The sequence below is a fragment of the Monodelphis domestica genome, chromosome 2 (assembly GCF_027887165.1).
Source record: "Monodelphis domestica isolate mMonDom1 chromosome 2, mMonDom1.pri, whole genome shotgun sequence".
Classification (NCBI taxonomy): Eukaryota; Metazoa; Chordata; class Mammalia; order Didelphimorphia; family Didelphidae; genus Monodelphis; species Monodelphis domestica.
The window spans coordinates 327,144,435-327,162,465 of NC_077228.1; the positions used below are offsets into that span (position 1 = coordinate 327,144,435).

At 38.3% G+C, this 18,031-nt stretch overlaps 1 protein-coding gene across 7 annotated transcripts in view; it reads right to left on the reverse strand.

Moving 5' to 3' along the window:
- Positions 1–18,031, reverse strand: part of FILIP1 (filamin A interacting protein 1) — a 351,039-nt gene that overhangs the window by 176,230 nt on the left and 156,778 nt on the right. For 6 of the 7 annotated variants that reach the window (XM_007484213.3, XM_007484212.3, XM_056818507.1 and 3 more), the window contains one exon: positions 3,904–4,185. In XM_007484213.3, the coding sequence (XP_007484275.1) occupies positions 3,904–4,185 (282 nt within the window). Of the gene's footprint in view, positions 1–3,903; positions 4,186–15,518; positions 15,880–18,031 lie in introns of those variants that run through there. The other variant, XM_001373925.5, reaches the window with a different exon arrangement.

Below are 18,031 nucleotides of genomic sequence, written 5' to 3' on the forward strand. Positions count from 1 at the left end.
CACTTAATCATGGTGTATACGGGATCTAAATCTATTTTTGTATATTTAATATGTAATATGTCAATATAAATCATCCATCTATCTATCTATCTATCTATCTATCTATCTATCTATCTATCTATCTATCTATCTATCTAATTACCCATATGGGCAGCTAGGTGGCACAGTAGATAGAGTATCAGGACTGGAGTCAAGAAGATTCAACTTCCTGAGTTCAAATCTGGCCTCAGACATTTCTTAGTTGTGTGACCCTAGGCAAGTTCCTTAATCCTGTCTTCCTTAGTTTCTTCATCTATAAAATAAGCTGAAGAAGGAAATGGCAAACCACTTCAGCATCTTTACCAACAAAACCCAAGGGGCAGCTGGATGGCTCAGTGGATTGAGAACCAGGCCTAGAGACCAGAGGTCCCAGGTTCAAATCTGGCCTCAGACACTTCCCAGCTGTGTGACCCTGGGCAAATCACTTAACCCCCATTGCCTAGCCACTCTTCTGCATTGGAACCAATACACAGTATTGATTCTCAGATGGAAGGTAAAGGTTTAAAAAACAACAACAAAAAAAATCAAATAAGATCACAAAGAGCCAAACACTACTGAACAACAATATATGTGCATATGTGTGTCTATGTATATGAATACATATATAGTTCTATGTATATAAATCCTAGCCAAAAAAGCTCTTTTTAGTATACTTAAAGACTTACTTTCTTTTCCAAAATGAATTTAGACGCAACTTTTAATTGCAACTATTGTTTAAAAGGAGACATGTTTGTACTCAAAAACTTGACAAAAGATAGAAATTATAGCCCAATTCATCTTAAACCCTGAATATGTGAGTATCTTACATTTTTCATTTTTCTTAATTCTCTTATAATATTTTAGCACAGTAATCCACAGTTATGGAAAGCTAGAGCTATATAATGACCATAAACTGTCTCCTGCATGCACTATCAATTAAGTCTGTTATAATTAACAGATTAGGGGTTGGGAGAATTGTAGGTTGTATGGATGAAAGAATGAGAAAGGTTCTAAATCAAGGTCTTGAGAATGACTGTTTTACACAAATATGGAATCAGAGCTGCAAGATCCTTAAGTGAAACCTTCCCATTTTACAGATAAGAAACCTGAATCTTCAGGAGGTAAAGGGCTTTGTCCAAGTTCACAGAGGCACTGAGTAGGCAGAATCAGGATTTGAACCCAACTCTACTGACTCCAAAACTAATCTTGTTTTCATTATACCACAAATTTCAGTGTAAGTCCATTATTTATTTCATATGACTACAGCAATAGGTAATATTGAAGACTTTTAAAACATGACTAATTTAATCTGTCTCCTTGAAATAATGTTATTAGAAAAAATGAACATTAACCACCTTTTCTGGAAATGGTCAGTAACTATACTTTTCACATCAAATGACTGTGATTTTTCTTGACCTGTGGGTGGTAAATTCCATTACAGTTATGGTGTTTTGTCAGTCATTTTATACACTAATGTTTTTGCCTTCGCTGTGCATTTCTTTATCTCTTTGTACATGTGTGCACATACACATACACACTAATAATAGCATCAAATAGGCTAGCATTCACCCTGGTGCAGAATGTAGATTGCAACAATCTCTAATGGAATCATCACTGGCCAGCAGACAAGGGGTTTGACTTGGCTTACTCTGTTTCCAGACTTCCCATATTCACAGCAGAATGAACACCAGATTCTTAACACAAACACACTTATTTCCTTCTCTCAGGATGAGCTCTCTTTTCTCACTTCTAGAAATATTAGCCAAGAGTTTGAAACTTAAGTGACCACCTGATTATTTGTAGGGACCTGAATATTTGTTCTGATGAGATAGAATTCATTCAAGGCTAAGAGAGAGGGGGAGACAGACAGACACAGAGAGAGGCAGAGACCAAGAGGCAGAGAGAAAAACAGGGACAGAGAATGGTGAAGGATTAAGACCTGTCTAGGATTCAGCAAAGCTAAACTTTCACCATAAGTCTGCATCTTGCTTTGTGATATTGGGTAAATCACTCAGTACCAGTTATGTGCAGAATCTTGTCCTAGTTTAATAGCTGAGTTCACCTCATGAAGAAATTCCAAGGAACCAGCAATTTTTAGAAAAGCTGAAAGCTGGACCTAACACCTTTACTCCATGAAAGCTAGATGGTTACCATGTTTGCATGGTAGCCACCTCTTATTCTTCATTCCCTTCCCAGTGATAATGAACTCATGATTGCTAAAGAGCAAATCCTCACCCTGAACCCAAATTTCTCTGTCTTTATCACTATCCACCTTAATCCTATCCTGCTAATGTTCACTTCAGATCCACTGGACTCTTCCACTTTGTCCTGTGGAACACCTCTACCATAATTTACAAATTTCATTTTATTTTATACTATTTTCTGTCTTGCTCTTTCCATCTTCTTGCTCTTACTGAGACTTGGCTTCTTCCAGATGACACTGCATACATGGCCATCTTTTGCACTTTTCCACACACCCCCATCTCATTGTTTGAAGTGGAAGAGTTGGAATTTCTCCTTCTTCCATGAAATATATATATATATATACATATATTATATATAGTATTCATATATACGTATGTGTATATATATATATATATACATCATGTGTATCTTATACATATTTTTATTTATATGTTGTTTCCCTTATTAGAATGGAATCTCCTTGAGTGATGGAACTATTTTTACCTTTCTTTTATTTCCAGGCTTAGCACAGTACCTGGCTCATAATAAATACTTATTGTTTCACAGATTTCTCTCCATCACAACTTCAAGACTCCCCCACTACTGAAAATACTCAATAACCTCCTCTCTTTTGAGCTTCATGCAATCCAAATTTATCACTGACTCTAGATTCTGGAAGTCATTGTCTATCACTACCCCTTTCTGAGTTATTGCAATATCTGTAAATCATGATCAGTCATTTTCTCTACTTCAACTCCTGCCTTTATTCTAGATGACTTCAACATGAATGTTATTATTTTCTCAAATACTCTAATTTCCCAGTTCCCCTTAACCTATTTGACTGCTCCACTCTGCCTTAGCTATACACAAGAGGAGTCATACCATTGATCTTGCCAGTATTCACAAATGTTCTAGCTCCATGTGCAAGAACTTCAAAATTCCTCTATCTGATCATAATCCCCTCTCATTCCCCCATGCTACCAACTGAAAACCTTGCTTTTCATCTCACACAAAATGTTTAGATGAATTGCCTCTTTTCCCTTTCTCCTCATCTCAATGAGGCATCATTTCCCATTATCTCCTCTTTCATGTGAGTTTCTATTAAAGAGATGGCTCATCTCCTTGCCAACACCAGTCTCTCTCCATCTACCCTTGATCTTAGCCAAGAGAATTTTGATCTCTAGGCCAGATTGCTACTCTTATAGTAGGCCTTAATAAAATCTTCTTGATTAAATGATTGATTGATTAATAACCTCTCAATGTCTTCAGATAACTATGTTGCTGAAGAATTGCTCATTTGTATTAATAGAACAACCTTGTTTAAAAAGAACTCCAGGAGGCAGCTAGTGGGTTGAAAGCCAGGCCTAGATTCAGGAGGTCTTCATCAAGTCTGGTTTCAGATTCTTCCCAGCTGTGTGTCCCTAGGAATTCACTTAACCTCCATTGCCTAGCTCTTACCACTCTCTTCTGTCTTGGAACCAAAATAAATTATTGATTCTAAGACAAAAGTTTGGGTTTTAAAAAAAAGAGCCCTCCACACTGATGAAATCACAGGTCTAGATTATATATGCTATATATACATATATGTGCACATATATACTAAATCATATCTATGTTATGTAATGTATATATAAATGTATTTGACATATATATTTATTCATTTTAAAATGGAAAAAATAGTTTAGAAAAAATAGGTCTTACCTGCAATTCTCCCTCCATTATACTGAGTAGTCGGATGAGGTCTTCTTTGGATAACTCTAGGGATTTCTTATTTCCCTGGTCTCTTTCTCCAGATGTTTTCAAGTGTCGTTTGACAGTTGCTGAAACCATGACATCACCCTCCTTTCTAGTTGTTTTTTTCTTTTTCTTTGCATCTTCTGGAAAGTTTTTATCTTCAGCAATGGTGATGGTGGAGGGTTGAGGGCAGGAGAAGTGCCCGTTTGATGAGTTTTCACCACCTTGATTTCGGGATCTCATTCCCACCTACAATAAAAAAAAAAACACAAAGAAAACATGTATTTGACTATTGAATAAAATTATCATAGTCCAAATACTTACTTTCATAAATATTTATTGCTTTACCAGGAAGAATTAAACACTTTCTCCATTGTTCTAACTACAGCTCTAAGTGAAAGTATCATCCATCTTTCAGGAAAATATTTTGACTTGGGGCATCTAGATTGAACATTGGACAGAGAGCTAGACCTTGAGTTGGGAGGTTCAAAATCTGGCCTCGGACATTTCCTAGATATCTGATCCTGGGAAAGCCACTTAACCCTGTTTGCCTAGCCCTTATTCTTCTGTCCTAAAGTTGTTACTATGATAGAAAGTGTTAAAAAAAAGGAGGGAAAAAAGAAATATTTTAGCTCCCAACAAAGAAAAGTTTATTTCAAACCAAGATAAATAGATATTCATTATCCCAATTTTGAAATCTGACTTTAAAAAAAGATGGAATGAACCAGAATATCCTGGAGGATATAGATATGTACCATAGTTTATATGTGAGCCTCTGTAGGTGGGAAGTCATGGTGATGGTATAATTTTTTCCCCATAATTTTTGTTTCATCATCTGTTATTTTCCAGTTAATTATTTATAGAACCAAGAACAAGAGAGTCCTAGGATTGGGGATGAGTAGAAATCAATTGAAAATTGAAAATAAGCAGGTTTGAAGTAGCATAAACACAATCCCAGAAACCCAGATAAAACCCCCTGAGCCTTTGCATTTCTTTTGTACTTGCTGTCTTCTCTAAGAGAATGTTGGCTACTTGAGTACGTTTTCACTTCATGTATTCCCAACACCTAGCACTGTGTGTGTCACATAGTAGACACTTAATGCATGCTTGTTGATTGATTAAATAGGCACTTGATAAATTATTGTTGACTATTTCATCCTGATCCTTTTGTTTTTTTTTAAACCTTTAACTTCTGTCTTAGAATTGATACTATATATTGGTTCCAAAGAAGAAGAGGGGTAAATGCTAGTCAGTGGAGGTTAAGTGACTTGTCCAGGGTCATACACCTAGGAAGAATCTAAGACCAGATTTGAACCCAGGATCTTCCATTTCTAGACCTGGCCATCAAACCACTGAACCACTTTGCTAACTCCTAATCCTGATCCTTTTAGAAGTACTTTCCACCCTCTTCTATGATGAATTGCTCAAAAGTACCTTATCAGACAGAATTTTGTAGATGGATACTGAACCTAAAAGTATTTTTCATGAACTTTTAATAAATGTTGCATTCTAGTTCCACTCTCTTGGGTTCTATACTCTGCAGTTAATGTGCAACCCCATTTTCACATCTATTAGTTTTACTCAAGGTCTACTTATGCGTATTGGCAATCCGTCTTCTTAAAGCTAATATGAAGGAATTGAACTATATGGCTTCTGAAGTACCTTCAAGTTCTAGAGCCATAATCTTACAATTCTTCCAGTGATGCTGCACAGCTACATGTCTTGGCATATGACTGACTACAGTATCCAGAAAACTAAAACTGAGGTCCACACAAAGTTGGTCAATAAACATTTTAAAAATATCTACTGTGCATCAGGCATTGTGTAGATACAAAGAAATGCAAAAAACAATCCATGCTCTCAAGGAGTTCACAGTCTAATGGGAGAAAGATGTAATTTCCTATGTAGAAACAAGATATAGACAGGACAAACTGAAGATGATCAAGAGAGGCATTACAATGAGGAGGGATCAGAAAAATCCTTCCTATATAAGGTGGGATTTTAGTTAGAACTCTAAAGAAGCCAGGAGGCAGAGTTGAAAAAAGGAGAATATTTCAGGAATGGAAGATAGCCAGTAAAAATACCCAGAGGAAAAAGATGGAGTATCTTATTTGAGGAACTGGAAAGAAGCCAGTGTCTCAGGATCACAAAATATAGGGTGGAGCAGGGGCAGGATGTTAGACCATGTAAGATTAAAGGGGAAGAGAGATCAGGCTAAAAGGGCTTTGAATGCCAAACAGAGGGCACTTTCTTTGGCAGGGATCTCTATCACTAGAAATAATAGGGAACCATTGAAGTTTATTGACTAGATGGGTAATGACATGTTCAGACCTGCTTTCCAGGAAGATCATTTTGACAGCTGAATGGAAAATGGATTGGGGTAGGGAGAGACAATGCAGGGAAGGCTACTGCAATTGTCTAAGTGTGAGAACCTACACCAGGAAGGTAGCAGTGTCAGATGAGAGAAAGACTTTTTGAAGGTAAGAGCCTTGATAATAGATGTAATATGGAAGCTGAGAGAGTGAACAACCCAGGATGACACCTTAATTGCAAGCCTTGTGGTCCAGGAGAATGGTGGCACCCTTGATAGTATTAGGGATGTTAGGATGAAGGGAAGGCTGAGGGGAAAATAATCAGTTCTGTTTTAGTTTAAGATATCTATGGTACATGCTTTGAAATGTCCAATGGGTAGTTGGAGATGCAAGATGAGGTCAGCAGAGAAATTAAGGCTGGAGAAGGAGACTCCAAAATCATTAGCATTACATGCTATACATATAGCATATACATACATATACATTCTATTGAATCCAAAGGTCATTTGAAATTGAGTGGTGGATATGAACATATTACAGCACATTACAGGAGAAATTACACAGGGGCAAAGGGGTAAAGGATGTCATCAAATAAATGTATGATGATATGCCCAATCCACCCCAAAGAAGGGCTGCTCATCTGAAAAAAAAAAGGAAGGGATAAACCATGGACAGCCTATGTGCTCTACTGATATTCACATGATGCCAAGAGAATCAGCATCATAAAGTCAGAATCTGAGAACTGGAAGGGATCACAGTGATTAAGTATAAGTTATTATTAAGCATTTAAGGTAATTATCATGTTATTAAGAGAATCTTCTCTTTCCTAGACTAAATATGCCCACTTCATTCAACTGAAGAAAGTCTTTAGCTTGCTGAATGGACCCCCTCTGACAGATATGCAGGAAAACACAGGCAAGACAGGAAGAAAAGATATTGATGGATTGCAATCTCACTCCTGGGTATATAGTTATTTGTACATATTTGACTGCATATTATCTCCTCTGTTAGAATGTGAGCTCCTCAAGAACAAGGATCATCTTTTATCTTTCTTTGTGTCCCTACACGTTAGCACAAGGCTCATTATTGTTGTTCAGTCATTTCAGTTGTGTCAAATTTTTGTGATCTCCTTGGAGATTCTTGGCAAAGATATTAGAGTGGCTTGCCATTTCCCTTTCCAATTCATTTTACAGATGAAGCAATGGAGGCAAACAGGGTTAAGTGACTTACCCAGTGTCACACAGGTAGTAAATGTCTGAGGCCAGATTCAAATTCAGTAAGATGAATCTTTCTGATTCTAATCTTGGCACTCTATCCACTATGCCACCTAGCTACTCCTGCCTGGCTCATAATAGGCACTAAATAAATGACTGACTGGAAGGCTCCACTGCTTTCCTCATTATATTTCACTCCTCATTCGTTTAACTTTATTTACAATGTCACAGTAATCTATTTACACTGGAAGATTGCTTCACCCCTGGCCTTCTCACACTGGATGTACAATCTGTCCCTTCAACCCATTTCCCTGAATAGGGGCTGGTTCCCTTCACAGCCTCCATTTTCAGGAAATCACATTGGCCAGTTATGTCTTCAACTCTTTCTAAACTCTACTCCCAACTCTCCTGACTTTATCATGACATTTTTTCTCTCTGTACCCTCCCCACCCAAACCCACATACCTCCTGCTTTTCCACCTCCTTTTATGTCTTGTCTTCTCCATATTGAATATAAACTCCTAAGAGCAGGGATTGTCTTTCTTTCTGCAATTTCCCAGAACTTACACAGTGATTGACATATAGTAAACACTTAGTAAAAGCTCACTGACTTCACTTGAAGGGAATATCTGCCTCAATGAAATCATAGGTCCATTAGGATATGGGTGTATTAAAGTCCATGAATCCATAATTTTATAAACACAGTGGCTTACACCATTGGGTTGCTTTCAAGTAGAAAAATATACTATCGGTCCCTTGCTTTTTTTCTTTTTTAACATAATGCAATATATTGCTCAGCTCCCATTCCAGTTTAAGTGCAAGAGCCATGTTATCTGAAAGCAAATCTCCATTCTGACTGCAATGCCTAAGGGAAAACTTTTCACAGTACAAGGTTTATAATAGAAAAAAATAAATATTATATGATGTTTCCTCTCAGATAGGTGCCATTCAATTCTGGTAACAAGTATTGAAATCTACATCCTTGTTCTTTCTGTACCGAGACTTTGGAACTGAAAAGCTCTGTTTCTGTGACACCCCTAGAGCCCCAACCACTGTTCACAAAACATCATGGAAAACCTGGCTCCTAAAGCTCACCCTCCTTCCCCCACCTTCCACCTTTATGGCACCTTCAGGAAATGGCTCCACAATCCTAGACCATCCTGTATGCCTTCTCTGGTGAACAAAGCAGTGTTTTCCTAGGTGTTTGCTTGTAATGAAAGCCAGAGCATTTCATAGAACATCTACTGTGTTTCATCACAGCATGTTTGTGGGCAAAGAGGGCTGACTCAAGCCTCAGGAAGAAAAAAAAAAGTGATGAATAGAAAGATTCAAATTTAACTCATGACCTGTTACATAGCAAAAGGAAGACACATGGGCTTCCCGAATTGCAATATAAGTCACTCCCTAGGACTCCACCTCTACCACATTGGAATTCCTTTGATCTGAAATAATTTTCTCTGAAAGATCTGGAGCTGCTTTGTGATGATAGATCAGATTTTGACTTGAAGGCCTCACTTGACATCATCCATTGATGAAAATCCAGGCAATGGTTTGCAAAGCATAGGAAATAAGGTCATTTCTGCACTCCATCATATTGCAGCCTTATGTAGTCATCTGTTTCACATGTTTGTCTTATCTTCCTATACTATCTACTACTAGTTCTTTTGGGCCTCCTTCAGCATTGCCATGAGCACATATCTCCATACATACACTCATGTATAAGTGGAGAAGAATACAAATATCAGCTTAAATACTTGTTCTGTTTCGAGGTCATTGTACCAATTTCTCTCTTTGTGAAGAATTGATACTCAAATATAGTAGGTAGGTCAATTCGGATAGAATTCTGAGTTGTGATGGGGAGTGACATTAATTTAGATTTGAAGAATAAGTTGGAGAATTGTGAGAGACTGAGAAAATTATAATCTTGGAAGAAGGGAGAATCACTGAAATTTCTGTAGTAGTGGAATGGTATAGTCACATTAAAGGAGCTTATCAATGCTCTTCCTAAAAAGTGGTACTGACAAATGAGTAAGATGCCCTGGATGTGATCTGAGCAGGGCAGAAAACAGAGGGACCATAACCTGAATACTCTGTCTGCCTTAAATGTAGTTGATGTCACATTTGTTTTCATAAAGTTGGTATGACCCTGTTATCTCATATCCAAATTTTCTACTGTAATATTAGCTTTCTTGTGGATAGATTAACATCTAACACCCAGTTTATACTTGTGAAGTTAATATTTTAGAACCTAAGTGTACAATGTACATTTATTTCTATTCAATTTCACCGTAGGTTCTTTTTCAACTCTTAAAAATGAATTAATACTCAAGGATTCATGATTCTGTTAGAGTGACCACTCACTTCACTGACTCAGGCTGAAATTAGTCTACAACATACTGGAAAACCTTAGAAAGTGTTGCTTAAGTTGCTTCAGGAAAACCTTAGAAAGTATTGTTTGGAGGGGTTAAATGATGTACTTGGGGCAGCATAGCTAGTGTCAGAACCAGAATTTGAACCTGGATCTTCCTGACTCCAAGAATAGCACTCTATTCTCTAATGTTGTCTATTTTCAATAATATTATAGGTAGTTTAAAAAAGAAAAGGGAACACAGTTCAGAATCATCTGAGTTTAGTATGCACCTGGCAAAGAATTCAAGAAAAGCATTTTCTTCCATTAAAAAAAAGAGAAAAAGTGTATAATAATGGAGAGAGAATTAGCCTTCTAGTCAGGAAGACCTGAATTTAAGACTGGCCTCTGTATACATGCTGGCTGTGTAACCCTGAGCAAATCACTTAAAACTCTCAGTACTTTAGGCTACTCTCTAAGACACTAAGTCTTCATTTAAGATTTCTATATCTGTTGTATGGAACAGCTGACTTTCAAATTTGTTAGTGACATATCTGTTCATAAGTGAGCTCCTCCAAAAGTCACCATCTTTACTTTAAAAAGTGATAATTTTCCTGTCATTTTGAATAAAAAGATCTTTTTTAACTTCAAAACTAAATATAATTCTACAGGTGGGAAATGCACCATTTATGAAAGAGAATTTCAAATCATTCCTGATGAAAAGACTAGATGTATAGAAACCCTTAATTGCTCACTTTTAAGTACATCATCTCCATTACCAACATTGTTCAAGTCAAAAGAAAACATTGCAAAAAGGAGGCCAACCTTCAATGGAACAAAAAGTTCCCTCCTCCAGGAATTGGTTATGTCAGTGAAATCCCAAATTCAGTCCCCATCATCTATCCCTAAAATCAGATTGGGTTTTTGGGTCTTAGAAAACATTTTCTCAGTGTCTTATACATATTTCAAATTAATTTTTCTTTACCACAAACACATAATTATAGCAACCTATTTCCTTGGAAATCAACCAGCTCCCTTTCATTATCTCTTCAATAAATTCAACAGGCTGTAGCTAGCTGTCCTAGCTCTAAAATTCACATTTGGAAGAACATGGAAATAAATAAATTTAGCACCTTTTCTTTATATTATCTTTCTCTCCTCCTTCTCCCCTCCCTCACCCAGGAAATCACATCATTCTGCTCTTCTTTCTCTAGGTATGTCCTTAATGGGATCCTCATATACACACTCAAATCTTTTGCATTCACTGTCCTTTCTACTCCACCACATTGTCTCCATGACCCAACAATATTCTCCATTATAGGAAGAGCATGTTATTACCCTGACCAATTTTTCTTTGCAGTATTTTAAAAAAATTAATTAATATATTTAGAATATTTTTCCACGATTACATGATTCATGTTCTTTCCCTCCCCTATTCCCTCCCCCCTCCCAGAGCTGAAAAACAATTCCACTGGGTAATACACATATCAATGTTCATTTCCATATTATTAATATTTGCAATAGTGATAATTTAAAGCCAAAATCCCCTCATATACCCATCAAACCATGTGCTCAATCAAATGTTTTTCTTCTGTGTTTCTAATTCCACAGTTCTTTCTCTGGATGTGGATAGTGTTCTTTCTTATAAGTTCCTCAGAATTGTCCTGGATCATTGCATTGCTACTAGTAAAGAAGTCCATTACATTTGATTGTGCCACAATGTTTCAGTTTCTGTGTAAAATGTTCTCTGGCTCTCTTTGCAGTATTTTTGCTAAATTACAATATTACTAATTTTTCTGTGCAAGATCATAAGTCATGCTTAACATCATTATTTTAAAAATCTGTATTATGTCCCTTAATGGCCAAAAGGATAGTACTACGTCTCTTTCTTTGGCTTCTTTGGGTAGCATTTCTTTCTTCTTTTTTAAACCCTTACCTTCAGTTTTGGAATCAATGCTGTGTATTGGTCCCAAGCCAGAAGAATGGTAAAGGCAAGGAAATGAGAGTCAAGTGACTTGCCCAGAGTCACATAGCTAGGAAATGACTGAGACCAGATCTGAACCAATCCCATCTCTAGGCATGGCTCTCAATCCACTGAGCCACCTACTTGCCCTCAGGTAGTATTTCTGATTTAATATCTAATATGTTTGATCACCATCAACTCTGTCTTTCCAAGCCAAGTTTGCTGCTGTGGCAATGTCTTACTATTAGTTAGTTCCAGTGAGAACCATGTATATATATTGGAGAAAATCCCACTAAAGACATAAGACTTCCAGGAAACTATAAACCAAAGTTGTTAGAAGGTGTTAGGAAACAGTGTTTGGGGTTAACTCAAGACATGAAGTAGTTTTTAATGAAGGTATTGACATCCTACTCCTGAGAGCACTGGACTTTGTAGGAGTGAAATATAGGTTGTCATATTCCTGAAATGCATTTGTTATATTGTGTTATAACAGTCTAGGGACACTGTATCCATATTCATGAAAACTAGATACACCTTATCCATATACTGTATCCAGAGATTTCCCAAAATAAATTCTCGTTAGGGTCAATGACGAACTACAGATATTGTTCTTTCTTTGAAGTCTCTGTGATTGAATATGACCCAAAAGACCTTATACCTTATGGAGGCTCTGGGTCTTTAACATTTTTATATAGCAATGATGGCGAACCTTTTAGAAATAGAGTGCCAGGCCCCACTCCCTAGACTGAGTGCTGTGCTGTTTCCCCCAGAGACTGAGGGCCCCGCCCTGCCCCCCAGAGACCAAGGACCACACCCCATCCCAACTTTACCCCAGACAAGGGAGGGAAGAAGTGTTCTCATTGGGCTGCTGGGGAGAAGGGCAGGTAATCAGCTTTTGGGACCAAAATCCACTATTTGATAAAAACTGCTGGGAAAATTGGAAGACAGTATGGAAGAGATTAGGTTTGGATCAATATCTCACACCCAACACCAAGATAAACTCAGAATGGGTGAATGACGTGAATATAAAGAAGGAAACTACAAGTAAATTAGGTGAACACAGAATAGTATACATGCCAGATCTTTGGAAAAGGAAAAATTTTAAGACCAAGCAAGAGTTAGAAAAAAATCACAAAATGTAAAATAAATAATTTTGATTACAGGTTTTGTACAAACAAAACCAATGCAACCAAAATTAGAAGGGAAGCAACAAATTGGTAAACAATCTTCATAACAAAAACCTCTGACAAAGGTCTAATTACTCAAATTTATAAAGAGCTAAATCAATTGTACAAAAAATCAAGCCATTCTCCAATTAATAAATGGGAAAGGGACATGAATAAGCAAGTTTTAGATAAAGAAATTAAAACTATTAATAAGCACATGAAAAAGTGTTCCAAATCTCTGATAATCAGAGAGATGCAAAAAAATCAAAACAACTCTGAGGTATCACCTCACATCTAGCAGATTGGCTAACATGACAGCAAAGGAAATAATGAATGCTAGAGGGGATGTGGCAAAGTCGGGACATTAATGCACTGCTGGTGGAGTTGTGACTTGATCCAACCATTCTGGAGGGCAATTTGGAACTATGCCCAAAGGCTGTCTGCCCTTTGATCCAGCCATAGCCCTGCTGGGTTTATACCCCAAAGAGATAATAAGGAAAAAGACCTGTACAAGAATATTCATAGCTGTTCTCTTTGTGGTGGCAAAAAATTGGAAAATGAGGGGATGCCCTTCAATTGGGGAATGGCTGAACAAATTGTGGTATATGTTGGCAATGGAATACTATTGTGCTCAAAGGAATAATAAACTGAAGGAATGTCATGTGAACTGGAATGACCTCCAGGAATTGATGCAGAGTGAGAGGAGCAGAACCAGGAGAATATTGTACACAAAGACTGGTATACTGTGGTACAATCGAGTGTAACGGACTTCTCCATCAGTAGAAATGCAGTGATCATGAATGACTTGGAGGAATCTACGAGAAAGAACACTATCCACATTCAGAGGAAAAACTGTGGGAGTAGAAACACAGGAGAAAACAACTGCTTGATCACATAGGTTGAGGGGGATATGACTGGGGCTGTAGGCTCTAAATGATCATCCTAGTGCAAACATTAACAACATGGAAATGGGTTCTGATCAAGGACACATGGAAAACCCAGTGGAATTGCACATCGACTATGGGAAGGGGTGGGGGAGGGAAGGGAGGAAAAGAATATGATTCTTGTAACCAAGGAATAATGTTCTAAATTGACTAAATAAATTTAAAAAAAAAAGGGCGAGTGATATGAAAAAAATGTCATCATATATGGTGGAGAGGGGGATGAGAGCTGCTCCACCCAAGTCTCTCTGCCTTTCTAGTAATGAACTCAGTTACATGCCCGTAGAGAGAGCTTTGTGTGCCATCTTTGGCACCCATAGTAGAGGTTAGCCATCACTGCTATATAGCATTTGACATTTTACAAGTAGTTTCTTGAAAGGTTAATAAAACAAATATGGCTCCCGTTTTATGGAAACTGAGGCTTAAAAAGGATAAGTGCCTTGACTATGAATCACATGCCTAGTAAGAGATAGGCAATTCTGGGTCTTCTTATTTCAGCTCTGACTTTATTTATCCTGATCCAAGCTACCTAGGGTCTCTTGGCAGCCTTCAAATAATTTTATTTAGGCCATCATGTATTTGCTCTATATATGAAGCCAGCTTGGCACACAGGCCATGAAATATTTGAGGAAAGCATAAGTGTACAGTAGGACATGACTTTCTTAAGTGGCCAATTCTGTCATTAAACACTTTCCCTAAAAATTGTGATGTTTGCTTTATTGTTTGGAAATTTTCAGGCAAATAGCTTCAAGTGGTTCACATACAATACTACAAAGAATTATAATTCAGTCTTATTAAAGCTTAAGAGTTTTGTCATTTGTTTTGTTGATAACTTAAAAATAGAATATTGAAATGAAAAAAGAATTTTAGTAATTACAATATCATTTATAAAGCACATTAAGGTTTGCAAAACACTTAACAAATATTATTTCATTTTATTCTCAAAAAAACACAGAAAAGAAGTATTACAGTCATCCATCTATATCACTGTTCACATATCAAGGCTTCACTGTATCACAGGTTTTTTTTTAAAATATATATCTAATTCTGTATCACAAAGTTTTCACTATATTGTGGGTTGTTTTTTTTTTTTAAATCCTTACCTTCCATCTTGGAATCAATACTGTGTAGTGGTTGCAAGGCAGAAGAGTGGTAATGGGGGTTAAGTGACTTGCCCAGGGTCACAAATCTGGGAAGAGTCTGAAGTCAAATTTTAACCCAGGACTTCCCATCTCTATGTTTGACTCTCAATCCACTGAGCTACCCAGCTGCCCTCTGGGTTTTGTTGTTGTTGTTGTTGTTGTTGTTGTTGTAAGAAGCGACCAGTTTATTGAATGAAAAATCCAATAGCACCCACCCCTCCATCCCCCCACAACCCCCACCCCTGACCAACTAAGAGAGCAGCTGAGCCCAGGTGTTTCGGACAACAGGACTGAGTAGCATGAATGGGGCTCAGGAGGGCCAGGAAGGGAGACGCCTTTTTGCCAAACCTCTGGGATGGAGATATGCTCAGGGGCAGGAATGGGGTCTCAGTGGACAGAACACTGACTGGAGGACGGAAGCCTGTAGAGCCCTAGCACCTGGAGTTCAATCCCCCCATCTTCAGGGTAGGAGAGGGGAAAGCTAGGGCTCAGACTTACCTTCATTATGAGGAGGAATGAGGTCTGTGGACACACAGCCAGGCTGGGGCAAGAACAAAGGGTGGACGGAACCTAGCAGTAGCTTGCAGATCTGGGAGGCTGCCCATAGAGGAAAAAGATGAGGAAGGAACAAGTGCGGGGGTGGGAGTCTGGGGGAGGCTGGACTAGGCTGGAGTGTGGGTGGCAGAAATGTTGGGAGCAGCGAAGCCAGAGGGGCAGGGCCTGGCGCACAGAGGAGTTACACTGAAGGAAGAGGAGAGAGCAGGCCAGAGCAGGGTGGCGGAAGCAGAAGCCAATGAGTTCTTGGGCCCCTAGAAGTGGGGCCCAGGGACAGAGGGGCTCCCCCTCTATCATGCCCAGCTAGCCAGGAGATGGAGAGGCTCAGCCACCCTGACTGCCCCTTTCATGCTGGGCAGGCTGCTGGCTCCATCTCCTTGGCCTCAGGCCACCCCTTCTGTCCCTCTCAAGAAAGCAGAGCTGACTTGAGAGAGAGATGATGTTCCTGGGGTGGGGTGGGGTGGGGATGGGGTTGAACTAAATCCTAACCAACAGCTGGAGACCCATGGGTGACCCTCACTAGTGCTGTGTTCTGTATCCTAGACGCTGATTGGCTCAGTGACTGTAGCATCAGTCTGTTTCCTCTCCTGCTACTTTGGTAATTTTCACCTATGGTGGGGAGGGGCGATGTCTGGAATGTAACTCCCATGATAGATGAGGGAACACTGTATTATTATCCCCCCCTTTAGAGATGAGTAAACTGAGGCAGATAGAAGTTAAGCAACTTGCCCAGGATCTCATGGCTAGTAAGTGTCTGAGACTGTATTTGTCCAGGTAGCTTTATCTTCTACCTTGTTTTTAGAGTTCTGATTCTACAAGATAAATAATCAACAGAGAAAAATAATTTTCCCTCACCAAGAAACACAGTAACATGGACAACCACCCACCAAATGCAGATAGACTAAGCTTCCTCACCTTGGATAATCCGAGCAGTTAAGCGCAAATACAGGTGCTCTCATAAGATCTAAACAGCAGTTTTCATCAGAAAATAAGGCAAAAATAAACCCCCGTGAAAGCTTCACTTGATGTTGAACTTTTTAAAATGCTTAACTGTACAGAAACTATATTTAATAAGCAATTTGGCCAATCCTTAGGGAAAGAAGAGATGAAAACAGGATGTGTAGGCTGAAATGAGATCAACAAATTCATTTGTTGAAAAGATCCTTGCTTCAGAACAAAGTCAGCCCTTTCTAAAATCAGGATTAGCTAGATCCCGTCCTTTGTGTGAACAAAAGTTACATGCACTTAGCAGAGGAAGAATCTGGTACTCTGATGGCTTCTTAATAATTGACTTGCATGCTTTTACATTTGGGACTCACAGATAAAACTTTCTGATGGAAATACAGAATGTATCAAGTTCTTCCATGTAGGTTTCCCTGATAAAGCTACAAGCCAATTGAAAATTCATACCAAAGATTTTTACTTCTTCTGCAACAATATGTATTTGAAGGAAGCACACATGGATCCTTCTCTTTTCAGAATCAACTTGTGCAGACATATTTAATGAAATACACTTATTATCCCTTTAGGGAAGATCAGTCGAAAATCTTAATGTGGAATGTGCTGAGTAGGGTATAAAATGAGAGAAGATGAAAAGAACAAATGTTATTCCATATCTTTCTTCTATCTATTGCACTCTATTCCTTCTGGTGCTTCTGATAAATGTAGGCACAACTGAAACATGTTGCTACACTAGCACCACAGGCAGCACTCCTGCTCAGATTTACCAAGGCATTATTTGTCATTTTGCTGATTGGTGTTGGTTCTTAATCAGACAGGACTAAAGTGAGAGTGAAAAAAAGAACAAGATTTATTTTAATCAAAGTCATTGGCTTCTATCTTGTCACCTGGGATATGGGGATTTACAGTGAACAGAAGTTTCAGAAAGCATTTTGAAGTTAGATGAAGTCAAGCCAGATAACTTCTTTTTTTGTACTTGTTTTTAAAAAAACATTCCAGAAGATGCCTAGGAATAATTGGACCTGGGACTAAGTTGGAGGAGGAGGAGGCATGGTTTCCCTTATTAGAATGTTAGGTCCTTGAGAAGAGGACCTATCTTTTGTTCCCATGTTTCCTCCCTAGAGGTTAGAACAGTGCTTGGCAAATAGCAAGTCCTCAATAATTTTTTCCCAAATCTCCCACTCATTCATTTGCAGTGGCCCAAATGCTGAAATGGGGCATTTCTTAGTGAATTCACCTTCATCGGATGGGGAAATGGATATATTGAAACTGGACTAAAAGACCAACAGTGTCTGGACCTTAAAGGTTGCAGCCTAGGGGTGATCCCCAGTGGCAGCATGACTGATACAAGTATAAAAGGTAGTCTAGAAAAACTCTTTTGTGGAAATCAGTTGAGAAGGAGCCTTCCAGTAAGGAAGCACTCCTATTCTCCTATATCAGCACACTGGAGCAGAATTCTATGGTTCTTAATTTGTTTATATTTTTATGTTTTATAG